This window comes from Rhinolophus sinicus, linkage group LG10 (genome assembly GCF_036562045.2).
Source record: "Rhinolophus sinicus isolate RSC01 linkage group LG10, ASM3656204v1, whole genome shotgun sequence".
Classification (NCBI taxonomy): domain Eukaryota; kingdom Metazoa; phylum Chordata; class Mammalia; order Chiroptera; family Rhinolophidae; genus Rhinolophus; species Rhinolophus sinicus.
Genome location: NC_133759.1, coordinates 110,552,277 through 110,564,427, shown reverse-complemented (window position 1 = coordinate 110,564,427; position 12,151 = coordinate 110,552,277). Strand labels below are relative to the sequence as shown.

Here is a 12,151-nt window from a genome sequence, read left to right as displayed (position 1 = left end):
TGGGGGACACCGGTCGGCATGAGCCCTGAAAGGCTGCTCCACAGCTGACCCCCCACCAAGTCCACTCCCTCGTGGCTCCTACTCAGCAGAGGCCAGGGCTGTGGCAGAGAACTCGGGCCAGGAGGGGCCCAAGGACGGTCACCTCGCTCCTGATTCTGCCTGAGGCGAAGCTGAGACTGTGTGCACAGGCCGGCAGGGGTCCTCCTGCCTCAGATGGACACCCCATGTCACCCCACATGCCCACCCGGGAGCAGGCTGGCCAGGCCTGGCAGGTGGGGCTCCCCACTCCTGGGTCCCACTCAATTGCCAGGCTTCTCAGGGCAGAGGAAGCACACAAGGCAGCCGGCACTCGGGGTTCACATTTAATTTAAAACCCACCCATCGTCCTGATACGCCAGGAGGGCGTGTCCTCCTAGCTGACAGGGTTGCGTCCCTGTCGCTGCAGGCAAAGCAGTCTCAGCGCAGACTGCCCCCGCCCCAGCGGCCGGCGGGAGCACTGGACGTGACTGAACACAGCCTTGGGAGGCTCGGCGCCCTCCCGCCTCCTGGAGGGGCCTCCTGGGTGGCCTGGGAGACCACAGTGGACGAGCCGAGGGCCCAGCTGGCATGCGGTCGGTCGGGCTATGGCTGGCTCACATCACCGCCTCCATGTGCAGCACTCTCAGGGCCTCGGAGATCTGGGTGCTGGTGTCCATCTGGCCGTACATGCCCACCAAGAAGGCCCGGTGTAGCAGCACGGCCGCGTGCTCTGTGTGAGAGACAGGATGCTCAGGCCACACGGAGCCACCAGAGGCCCCAGGGGCCCGGGTGGGGTGGGGTGGGGGACAGGTGGACTCACCCTGGCAGAGGAGGGTGTACTCTGGCAGGTTCCTGAGGGCCGTCTGCACCACCTCAAAGTCCCGGCTGCCCAGGCAGTACATGAACGTGGGCAAGAAGTCGGCCGCGATGCTGGAAAAGCCACACACTCAGTGGGTACCTCTCCCCATGCCCAAGCCAGGCAAGGCCCTGCCACACAGGCGGGGCAGCAGGCTCGGCGCTCACCTGGGGTTGTGCTGCATGGAGCGCAGGGCCAGGCTGAAAGCCAGGCTGCGGCAGGACTCCTCCGATGAGAGCATCAGCCGCTGCAGGTTGGTCTTGGGGCGGGGGAGGCAGGGAGTTACTCAAGCCCTCAGGCCGTTGGCCTCCTGGCAGCTGGCTGGCACACAGGAGAGGACCCGCAGGAACCCCGCCCGCCCCCACCACAGGACTGCTCTGGGACCTCAGGGCCCGTTGGGAAGCATGGAACACCAGCCAGAGCAGAGGGCTGGCACTGCCTGGGCTCCGTGCTCGACTGGGAACACGGGCCAGGTTCCAATGCATGCTGCCCCCGCCCCGAAGGCTTCCCAGCCCAGGGTCCCCGGGGGCTTCCACGTCCCAGTCCCTGAAATGCTGCCAGCGGCTCCGCCCCTAGGTCCCCCACTCCCTCACCGAGAAGAAGCCCAGGATCTCAGGTCTCCGTCGGGACATCTCGTCTACGTCACTCAGAACCTCCAGCAGATCTGAGACGGGCACAGGGCCACGTGAGGGCTCAGGGAGTGAGCCTCTGTCCCCCAACAACCCATAGGCAGAAGGGGTCATCCTGAGGCCAGGACCCCTGGGCCATGTTGAGCCTCATCCATCTGCCCGGCAGGGAGAGAGATCCAGGGCCTCGCAGGGACCCGAGGGGCCCTGCTCCAGCCTCTGTGCAGGCTCCCTGGGTACAGCGGCAGATCACAACACAGCAGCAGTGCCTCCTGGAACCTTCTGCACTGTCCTTGGCACTTGGTAAGGCCCAGGAGTCCTGCTGGCTTCCCTCAACGACGGGCACTGGCCAACTGGGAAGCTTTCGAGATGCACACCCCAGACCCTGCTCCCCTAGATCTGAGGGGCTAGGGCTCTGCCTTTGTAGCGCGATCCCCGGAGACCTGCCCTGGTCCCACCCCTCCTGCCATGTGGCTGCCCAGCCCCCATGCTCGTCTGAGGGGGGGCTGACCCCACACACACTCACTTCCGGGCACTCCCAGCACCTCTGAGGGTGCCCAACAGCCCAACACCGCAGGGCCACCCAGGCCTCTGCTCTCTCAAGACGCCAGTGGCCGCCTGCCAGCCCACTGCCAGCCTCCCCTCCACAGGTCTCCTCTCAACTGCAGGGGCTCCCCGACCTGCTTTGTTTGGAGACTGCTCCCCGTGCGACCGGCCAGCAAGCCGCTCCTCCCCTGCCTCGAGTCCCTGTCTCCTCCTCCAGCATGCTCTCTGCCCCCACCATGAGGAAACCGCCCAGCCTGCCCCGCGGCCCAGCAGGGACCTGCTGTCTGGGGGCCTCTGCAGTGACAGCCTGGATGGCCAGGGCCCGTGGCACCCCGGCTCCCAAACTCACCCTCGACAGTCTGGCCCCGGGAAAGCCTCTTCATGTAGGGGGCCATTTCAGCTGTGGTCAGAGGAGTGAAGAGGGAGACGCTGAGCAGGGGCAGGGAGCCAGCTGAGCTCTCGTCTGGAAGACAGGAAGCCAACGCTGTTGGCCAGAGAGGCGGCCACCCCCGGCGTGCTGTCCACAAAGGACACCCGGGGGAGTAGTGCAGGAAACACTCAACACCAAGGCTCCAGGATTCGTGAGGGCGAGCGCGGGCCATCCTGCCCAGCAGCCCCAGAAGATGTGGGCACCGCACCAGGCTGAGCGGGCCTGGTGCCATGGGCGCTCCATAAACGTGATGCAACGAGCCACAGGGCGAGACTGGGACTCGGCCCTTCTCCCTCGCGCCTCTCACCAGCTCTGTTCCCTTCCTGTGCTCACCTGGCACACAGCAGGCGCTCAATAAAGGCATCTGAGTGCTGGATGCTGTGCTACGTGTTTCCATGGACTACCGAAGAGTCACACTCAACATAGACAATTTGGGAAAACCGGGCAGCAGAATGGCTGTGAGTCGCTCGCTCACTAATCCACCAGCTGCTCACTGGATGTGCTGCAGCATCGATGGCCCTGCCTGCGGGGCCCAGGTCACCATCGGGCAGTAAGGGACACAGGATGGAGGGGGACTCGGCTAGCTTCCCACGGAAGGGGGGGAGCGGCAGCACGCAGTGCGGCCTGCACGTGCCACGCCCAGGGACACCTGCGATGGTCCCGAGGGCGCCGTGCTGCTGGCCTGCAGCCCCTCCCAGCAGAGCCCCATGGCCCACTCACCCTCGCCCTCCTCGTCCAGGCCTCGGTCGGCTCTGCCGTCCCTGCTGGGCAGGCTCAGCCCTGCGAGGAGGGACTTGAGCATCACTAGGTCGCTGCTGTCGAAGGACAGGTCGCTGGGGAGGGCACAGGGGGACTGTGAGGACACGGCCGCAGGTGGTGGGGCGGGGCAGGGCCGACACCGGGTGTGGGCAGCTGGGTTGTGCAAGGGCAGGGCGTGGCCAGCAGCAGTTCAGGACAGCGGTGCGTCTGGGGCTGGGAAGCCTGGCCTGAGCCACCCTGCTGGCCCTGGGGACAGTATCTGTTCCTGGCAGCCACCCGCCTCGGGGGTGCACAGCCCCGACAACCCGCCCTGTGCCGGCCGGAGGGACGCTGCACACTCACTGGAGCGCGTCCGAGTGCTTCTGCAGGAAGGCGACGGCCGCGGGGGCGTTGCAGGTGATGTACCTGTGGGTGAACTGCACGAACTTGTTGATGAAGGGGGCCAGGTGGCGCGAGGACTTCCTGTAGTTCTGCAAAGGGCAGCAACACAGGGCACTGAGCCAGGTGCGCCCGTCCTGCCCAGGCTGCTTCCCCTGGACGCCTCGCAAGGGACCCTGGCCACCACCAATGCCACCACCTGCTGCCCACCAGGTGGGACATTAAGGATCCCTTGTCCTTCATGAACTTCCAGTGCAAACAGGGAGATACCCAACTGGAGCGCGTGACGAGATGGGTCACAGGCTCAGCAGGGGTACAGCGACTGCAGAGAAGGCAGCCCTGAACCCACACTGGATTTCGAAGGATGTGGGGTTCCTCCAGGCACCTGAGAAGCTGGGGACCTCCCCCGGATGAGGGCTGGTCCCCAGGGCGGGCAGCCTGGCCCTGCCCTTGATGCAGGCCAAGGGGCTCTGCTCCCCTGCAAGGGTCCCGTGGCCCGTGTCTGCCCTCACCCAGCAGCCTTGGCTGGACGGGGGCAGGACCCTCCAGTGCTGGGCAATGGGGCAGAAGGGGACGAGCTGAATGGGAAGTGATTTCAGATGGGGGGACAGCTGGCTGAGGCAGGCGAGGGTCAGGGCACACAGCTCCTGGGTCCCGGCCCTGCGCCATCCCAGAAGGGGCCCCACTGCTCAGGCTGTGGCATCTAGAGGGCAGAGGCCAGCGGACAGGATGGCCTTTCTCTCAGGGGGCAGGTCACGCCACGCACCAGAAGCAAGCGGATGAAGGAAAGCAGGCAGTCCCACAGCGCCCCCTGGTGCTCGCTCTGGAACACATGCGGCTGCAGCAGCTCCAGCACCCCCAGCACGTGCAGGAAGAAAGTCAGGTGGCTTTGCTGCCGGAACTCCTGGAAGTTGAGGTGGGTGCGGCCGTGCAGGAGGGCGGCGATCATGGGCAAATGCCTGGACACAGGGGACGGTGCTCAGTGGTCCCAGCCACCCAGAAGCACGGACATGCCGCCCGCCCTGGGAGCTGGCGAAACCCATGGTCTGATCTGCGGGCTGGGGCTGCATTTCGAAGGAGCCCCAGGTGACACAGGCTGCAGACGCACCCTCCCCTCCCCAGGGATCCGGAAAGGCTGCCACACATGCCACACAGCCCCCCCCCCCGCCCCTCCCACCAAGCTCAGCTGAGTCGAAGCTGTAACTGCCATGCTGGGCTGTCACAGCCCAACCAATGCCTGCACTTTTGCTCATGTGTCAAAAGACCGGGTCCCTAACCCTATCTGTAGTGCAGGCAGGGCCTGGGGGCCCCGAGTGCCTGCTGGGTGGGGGCAGGAGGGGAGCTGTCTCGAGCACGCCCTTGGGGCCCTGGAATGGTGGGCAGTACCTGAGCAGCAGTGTGGGGTGGGCCACTGCCAGCTTCCGGCAAGCCGTGTTGGCATCGGACACGCGGCTCTCGGACGCCCGGGAGTGGCTGGTGTCCGCGAGGAGGGTGATGAAGCGATGCGCCAGCACGTCCAGCTGGGAAGGAGTCAGCGGTTAGAGGCGGGGGCTACCGAGCCTTGATGTCTCAGCTGCCCATCTCCAGATTCTGCTGCCAGCCTGAAGGGTCCCCGTGCCCCCAGGACCTGGCATGGCCATGCAGTGACCCAGAGATACCTGTTCCCTCAGTGCTCACTGGCACTTCTGCAGGTCAAGTCCAGGCAATCGTGAACACGTAGGGTTTGAAGCCAACCTCTATGCCAAACCAAAGCTCAGTTTTGCCACAATGATCTGACAGCTGGGAAAGACCAGCCTTGCATGTAAAGCATGAGCTCAACTGAGCGAGGCAGAAATGCACAAAAGTGGAAGGAAACATGGCCAGAAAGAACCAGTTCCCCCCACTGCAAGAGAAGCAGGGCGGGCAGCAGGTCTGCAAGGTGGCGAGGAGAGGGCAGGGTGCCAGGCCTGCCTCCCTGCCCCAGACAGCAAGAGAAGTGAAGGCAGATGTCCCACGACCTGTGCCCGAGGCTCAGCACAGGGCCGCCCGTCAGAGCCACTTCCCAGGCGGACAGGCGGGCCGCCTGGCCATACTGCCGAGTGCCACATGGTCACTCTGCGAGCAAAGACGCATGCCACATGGTTGTGCTGACGGACTCCATAAAGTGCAAGCTAAACTGCGGTGACAGGCAGGCGGGCACACTGAGGGGGAAGGAGATGCTCCCTGTCCTGGTTGTGGGCGGTTTCAAGGTACACGAATGTCAAAACTCATCACACAGCTTCTGTGTCGATGGTCCCTTACCAAGGAAAAATGGGGGATGGGGGACAACACCCACTCTCCTCTGCCCCACACCCAAAGGGTTTCTTTAAGGTGAAAGATCGTTTCTGAGACCACCCCCAAGATGGGATGGCGAGGCTGGCTCTGCCTTCAGGTGATGAGGACACCTGGGAAAACGTGTTTCTGTTTCCTGTCTGGGTTTCCAGCTGCAAAGCGAAGGCGAGGGTGGTCCTCAGCACGGCCGCTGGCCCTTACCTTGCAGGTGCTGCTGGCAGTGGCGCCCTTGCCGTGCATCAGGGCCTCAGGCAACGACACCCGGAGCTCCGGCTGCTGCAAGTACAGCTGCACGAGCAGGTCTCGGCAGCGCTGGCCCAGCACGCTGGAAGAAACAGTGGGGGGCTGGGCAGGCTGGCGCTGGGGCTCCCGCCCATGGGGCTTGCACCTGAGGGGCAACCTCCAGTCCCATCAGCAAGGGGATGGGGGGAGGGGCCTGTCCTGAACCCAGGCATCACACCCGCACCTGTCGCCCCACTGTTGGATGCAGCCTGTCAGATGTGCCGTCACCTTCCTGATGCTCTCAGCATCTCCACGGCAGCAGCTGAGCAGCAGCGGCAGCCGGGCCTGGAGGAGGCTACAGGCTGCGGCGTCCCCGTCCTGGCTCCTGCTCTCCGCCTCCGCCAGGACCAGGTCCGCCAGGCCAATGAGCTCAGAGGCCTGGACCCGCAGCACGAGCTCCTCTCGCCGCTTCTGCAACAGGTGCCCACCCATCAGCCTCAGGACAGCACAGGCTCATTGCACCGCCACCCCACCCTGCGGGGGGGGGGTGCACCCCAAGACCTGCCTGCGGCGTGCGCTGGTCTCTGCCCTGCCAGACCCGAGGCACATGGACACAGGCCCAGAGGAAGTCCAAAGAGGTCGAAGGGTCAAACCTGGAGGGAAGCAAGGAAGGAACCCTGGCTGAGCACGAGGCCTGTCTGCTTCTGGGCACAGACTAAAAAGCAGCGGTGTGGGGACAGAAAGAAGACACCTGGTGAGAGGCTCTCTGTGTGGGTTTAGGCCACAAACACCCCTTCCCCAGGAGCCTCTAGTTAAGGGCCCAAGTCAGCTAGTAGAGGACGTGCCTCACCCCGTCTGCCTGGCCTCTCCCTACCCCATGCCAGCCCTGCCCACCCTCCGGGCTTGCCGGCCACACAGTGGGTCATTTGGTGCCCCCAGTGGGCACAGTGGATGACAGACGTTCACGTGATCCGAGGAGTGGCCCATTCCATGCCCTGGCTGCCTGCCCTGCTGAGCACTCAGAGCAGTGGCACCTGGATCAGGCAAGCTCTGTACCCTAAGGAGGCGATGCCCACTACAGGGCCCCCTTCCTGGGGCACCACTGTAGGGAGGGGCAGCCCAGGGAGCCCCAGAGATGCGGGGAAGCCAGGCGGAGGGCCCTCCAGCAAAGCTGATGGAACCGATGTGCCGGGAGGTGAGGGGCTCACCTGTGCTCCCGGTTCTTGCCCAGTAGGATGTGGATACACTGGTGCAGCGTGGACCAGTTGGACTGGTGCGTGAGGAGGGCCAGAAGGTAGGGTCGGAAAGATGGCGCCTGGGGGCTGGAGTGACCTTTACCCTAGGGAGAAAGGAAGCCTGGATGATCCCGCTGGGCTGACCGGCTCGGCTGAGTGGGGTCAGGGAGCCACAGACAGCAGAGAAGGAGCCATTTCAAGGAAAGCCCAAAGCTCCCGGAGGAGAAGCAGAATGGCTGCCTGCATACCAGGCCCAGCACACAGCTCCAGGTGAAATGTGTGCAGAGCTGAACCACCTCCTCGGAGACGGGGGCACACAAGTGCCAAAATGAGAGAACAAACCAAAACCACACCCCTGGGGGTCTTCTCCAAGACAGCCACCAACAAGCAGTTAAGGTTAACAGGCAGGAGCAAACAGACCCGTGAGTGAGTGCACGGTAGGGTCGTGGCCAGGCTCCCAGCTCCTGCCCTCTGAGGCGGCCAGTGCTTTCTAGCGTTCTCTAGGGACCTGCAGGGGGCCCCTAGCCGCTCTGTGCAGGGCCTCGACACAGGCTCTGACTACTCCGAGGGCTGGGTCCCTCCTCGTCAGGGGGTGCCGGGCTCCGCGCTCCCTTTCACTAACTGTGGCACTGCAGTCCCCTTTGTGAGGACCTGTGCCCACAAAATACGGACCCCGCCCCACCCCGGTGCCCAGTAACCACACCTGGTCGGTTGGTGTGACTACTCAGAAGAGCCATGGGACCCTCTGGGCAGATGAGAGTCCAGCTCTCAGCCGATGGCAGCCCACCTGGCTCTGGGAGAACAGCAGCCTTTGCTGCAGGTCAGGGCAGCTGCCTATCACCTCGGGATCCAGCATCTCCAGCCAGTCCACCAGGAGCCCTGAGCACGGTCCCAGCTGCACGGCCTCCAGGCTGAGGGGGAGGGGAGAGTTCAGAGACGCCAGGCAGGGCTGCCCACCGGGCTGGTCACCACCCCAGCAGCTCACCTGCAGCCGTCAGCGTCCTGCTCCCCTGGGGCGGGGGGCTCCTCCTCCTCCTGCAGCAGCAGGGAGCTCACCACCATGATGGGCCTGGAGGTGGGCACGGCAGAGGTGGCAGAGAAGAGCGCGGTCAGCAGCTCCTCCAGGTGAGGCGACTTCACCTTGATGAGGCCCCGCAGAACTGAGGACAGAAAACCATGCTGTGTCCCTACAGCTTGGGGAAGGGGCCCGGCAGCCTTCAGACCACCTGACTCTGGGAGAGACAGCCCACTGTTCCCTGTGCCAACAATGCCTCGAGTGCCCACACCTGGGCCGGCCAGTAGTGGGCAGAGGCTCGGGGACTTCCCTTGGGGTAAAGGGAGGCCATGGAGTGAGCCGCCCAGCGCCAGCTGTGAACTCATCACGTGCACGACTCCCCAGAGCAGAGCCTGGGCGAGGGCTGGGGGAGCCACAGGGCGTGGCCCGCCTGGCAGGGCTGGTATCTTGACAGGCCCGGGTCCCAGGTACCTTTGCTGACAAGCTCGGGCTCCACGCCACACTTCTCCCCGGATCTCAGGGTGGCGACGAGGGCCCGGACAGTGGAGCTGACCACCTCCACGTCCCCACGGAATGCCAGGGCCTCCGCCAGATGCAGGAACCCACTCCGCACTGCAAGGACACGTCTGTGTGACTGGCTGGCCTGGTCTCGGCCTCTACTCCTCACATCTGTCAGCCTGGACTGTCCAGCGAGTCCCTGAACTGCCGACTCCCCACGGTCCCCACGTGCACTTCCCTCCCTGGGGAGCCTCCCCAAAGCCCTAAGAGCCAAGCCCCTTGGCCACACCCACACGGATGCCACCCTCTGTGCTAACGAGCCTGTCATGGCCCTGACAGAGAGCAGACGGCCTGAGAACCTCACTGGCAGGTGCTGGCTGGCCCATGCCTGTCCTGCAGCTCACCGTCACTGAGCCTGCGCCGTGCCGAGTACTGGGTCACAAACAGCTTGAGCTGGGCCTGCAGGGGCCCGCCCTCCACGCTAGGGCTGTCCAGCCACTGCAGGCTCTGCATGAGCACTTTGAGAAAGAGCGACGAGAAGCTAGTGTCCTGAGGGACGTAGTGCTGTGGGGACAACAGGCAACACGTGGCTCCACTGGCTCAGAGGGTCCCGCCCTGGCCGCCCAGGGGACATGGTCACATGGCCTCCCCACAGTGCTCACCCAGGTGCCCCAGCACATCAGAGATCATTCAAAATACCCTGTGGCGAGGTGTGCTATCTGCAACTTATCCTCACGTGGTTCAGAAGAACAAAGACTAAAGAAACATACGTACCCAGAGACACAAACAAAAAACCGCACTCACATAAACGCAAGCAGGTCAAATGAATGTGGAAAAATCACCGAGTGCAGGCGGCAGGCCCACTGCCTCCCCTTTCATATGTCGGACAGTCTCCATAATGAGGGGTAGGGACTGCCCACAACCCCGTCACTCAGGGGGCCTGGACTGAAGGCTGAGGCTGTCCCTGCCCGGCGGAGGCCTCGTGTCCCGGGACGCTGGCCGCACCCACCTGGTACTGGCAGAGCTGGCGCATCAGGGGGCAGGCGAGGAAGTGGCTGCGGTTCATGGCCATCACCAGGGCCCCACCGTGTGGGGAGTTCAGCAGGGTGGCGACAGCCTGTAGGAGGCGCACTGAGATGCCCGTCACCTCGGAACTGCCCTGACGGACCTGTGCCAGCTCCTGGCCCAGGGCCTGCTGCAGTGCCAGGGCAACGGGGCGGGCGCTGGAGCTCTGCCCCCGCGGGCCCGGGCTCAGCGGGAACACCTGGAGCAGAGAAAGGGTGGCGGTCAGCAGGGGCACACAGAGGTGGCGCCCAGTCTCATCTCGCCCTGCACTCCGTCACCAGCACTGTCCCTTCGCTGGCCTGAGGCCTGTGCTGGGGGCTCCCTGCTCAGGGAGCAGCGCGGTCCATGCCGAGAACTGCAGACAGGGGCCTGTGTGGGGGTCCCAGCCTGGCCTGAGAGCAGGGCGAGCCAAAGCCTGCCCACCTCGGCCCCTCTACATACCACAGACGCACTGGCCGCAGAGGGAGCGAGGATGCAGGGAGCAGGACCCTTCCCAGAGATACGAGGTGGTGTGTGCAAGCGTGAAAGGATGGGCGCACACTCTGCACAAGTGTGGCTGTGTGTGTAAGGGCTGAGGACATGTGACCACAAGCTGTGGGATTCCAGGTACACACATGTGACAACAAGAGGCAAGCCCAGAAGCAGGAAGCAGAGCAGTGGCGGCCAGGAGACACAAGAAATATGTACTGAAGGGCACAGGGTTTCCTTGGGCTGCTGAAAACAAGCTCCACTCGGCCAGGGTTATAGCCGCACAACTCTGAATACACAGAAAATCACTGGACTGAACCCCGTAGGGAACAGGCGTCAGCTGGCACGGGAACCATGTCTCAGTGAGGATGCAAAAAACACAGAATGTGAGCAGAGTCTGGTCCCCCGGGAGGGCTGCGTGTGTGAGGACACAGGCTCGTCTGCTTGTCTCTCACAACATGGACACGGCAGAGCACGTGCCCACCGGAGCCAGGCCCAGAGGCCAGGCTGCTACTGCTAGGTGGTGGGGGGAGCGATGGCACCTCTGGGCACTGCCTGGACACTGCACACGCCGCACAAGCACCGCTCTAAGCCCCACCTTACGGAGCACACTGAGGCACAGAGAGGGTCACCTAACCCCGAGGACGGCAGCCAGGGTTCTGACCCAGGTGGCCGGCCTCAGAGCCCTCTCCATCTTGCTGTGAGTCCTGGGGCACCCGGCTTCTGGAGAGGGTCGGCCCAGGTAACAGTGGCAGTACCTGCAGAAACATGCCAGCCAAGTCGTCCTCAGGGCCGAGTGCCCGCACCTGAGTCACAGCCCGGATCCGGTCCTGGCCCGGAGGCGGCTCCGGGCTGCTTGTGGGTCTCGGTGCCTCTGCACTGTCTGCAGGGAGGGAACAGGTGTCAGCTGTAAACTCCAGCCATCCTAGGGACAGTCTCGCCAGGGGCCCACCACCCAGAGAGAAGAGCCGGCTCGCAGGCTGCTCAGGGCCTTGGAAGAGGAGCTCAGACACTGGGCAGCGGCAACCATTCCCACTGGGCCTGGGAGGCCTCATCGGCCGTGCGCTGAGCAGGGTGGGACAGGACAGGCTGGGCCAGTACCTCGCCGGGCGGGCAGGGAGGCTGTGAGAAGGGAGTGGAAAGTCTGGCCTCCAGAAGCTCCCCGCTCGTGCTGAACCTCCACCAGGTGAGCCATGTAATCTGCAAAACAGCAGCCAGGGGTTGGAGCCTGGATGGATGGTGGCGGTGCTCCCTGTGCCACACAAAGAAGGCTGCCTGGGACATGGGTACCCCAGTGCAGCCCACCATGCTTCCCTGAGACTCCAGAACCGCCCACGGGGCCTTTCGGCCAGGACCAAGCAACGCCCATCCTCACTGCCCCACACGGCATGCTGGCGCCTGGGCGTGCCAGACTGGGCAGTGCTGGCCTGGCCTCCCCCTGGCACATGCCCAGGCCTGGCTCACTCTTGTCCATGATGCTCTGCTCCAGCGTCTGGGGGTCGTGGCCCACCGCCTGGTCCAGGTGCTGCAGCAGTTTGCTCATGCTGGACACGGGGATGCCGAAGGACTGCACGAACAGCAGCAGCTGCTGGGGCTCCAGGTCCTGCAAGGCTGAGGGGCACACTCGCTCAGCAAGCGTCGCTCAGGGTGCGGCCAGGGACCCTCACGAGGCTCCCACCTGCTCCATGGCTGCATGCAGGCCCCGCGGCTCCTTTCCTCCCGGCT

At 64.4% G+C, this 12,151-nt stretch overlaps 1 protein-coding gene across 2 annotated transcripts in view; it reads right to left on the bottom strand.

The window, feature by feature from the left end:
• Positions 1–349: 349 nt before the first annotated feature.
• INTS1 (integrator complex subunit 1) overlaps positions 350–12,151 on the bottom strand; it is a 29,872-nt gene continuing 18,070 nt past the window's right edge. For both annotated transcript variants that reach the window (XM_074314027.1, XM_074314026.1), the window contains exons 27-47: positions 11,891–12,037; positions 11,528–11,626; positions 11,185–11,309; positions 9,903–10,157; positions 9,298–9,457; positions 8,867–9,007; positions 8,366–8,540; positions 8,168–8,291; positions 7,354–7,484; positions 6,711–6,798; positions 6,390–6,616; positions 6,125–6,248; positions 5,000–5,133; positions 4,380–4,572; positions 3,578–3,705; positions 3,197–3,309; positions 2,396–2,509; positions 1,468–1,538; positions 1,042–1,133; positions 839–948; positions 350–748 (exon numbers count right to left, since the gene is read on the bottom strand). In XM_074314027.1, the coding sequence (XP_074170128.1) occupies positions 633–748; positions 839–948; positions 1,042–1,133; positions 1,468–1,538; positions 2,396–2,509; positions 3,197–3,309; positions 3,578–3,705; positions 4,380–4,572; positions 5,000–5,133; positions 6,125–6,248; positions 6,390–6,616; positions 6,711–6,798; positions 7,354–7,484; positions 8,168–8,291; positions 8,366–8,540; positions 8,867–9,007; positions 9,298–9,457; positions 9,903–10,157; positions 11,185–11,309; positions 11,528–11,626; positions 11,891–12,037 (2,867 nt within the window). In that variant the 3' untranslated portion in view covers positions 350–632. The remainder of the gene's footprint in view (positions 749–838; positions 949–1,041; positions 1,134–1,467; positions 1,539–2,395; positions 2,510–3,196; positions 3,310–3,577; positions 3,706–4,379; positions 4,573–4,999; positions 5,134–6,124; positions 6,249–6,389; positions 6,617–6,710; positions 6,799–7,353; positions 7,485–8,167; positions 8,292–8,365; positions 8,541–8,866; positions 9,008–9,297; positions 9,458–9,902; positions 10,158–11,184; positions 11,310–11,527; positions 11,627–11,890; positions 12,038–12,151) is intronic.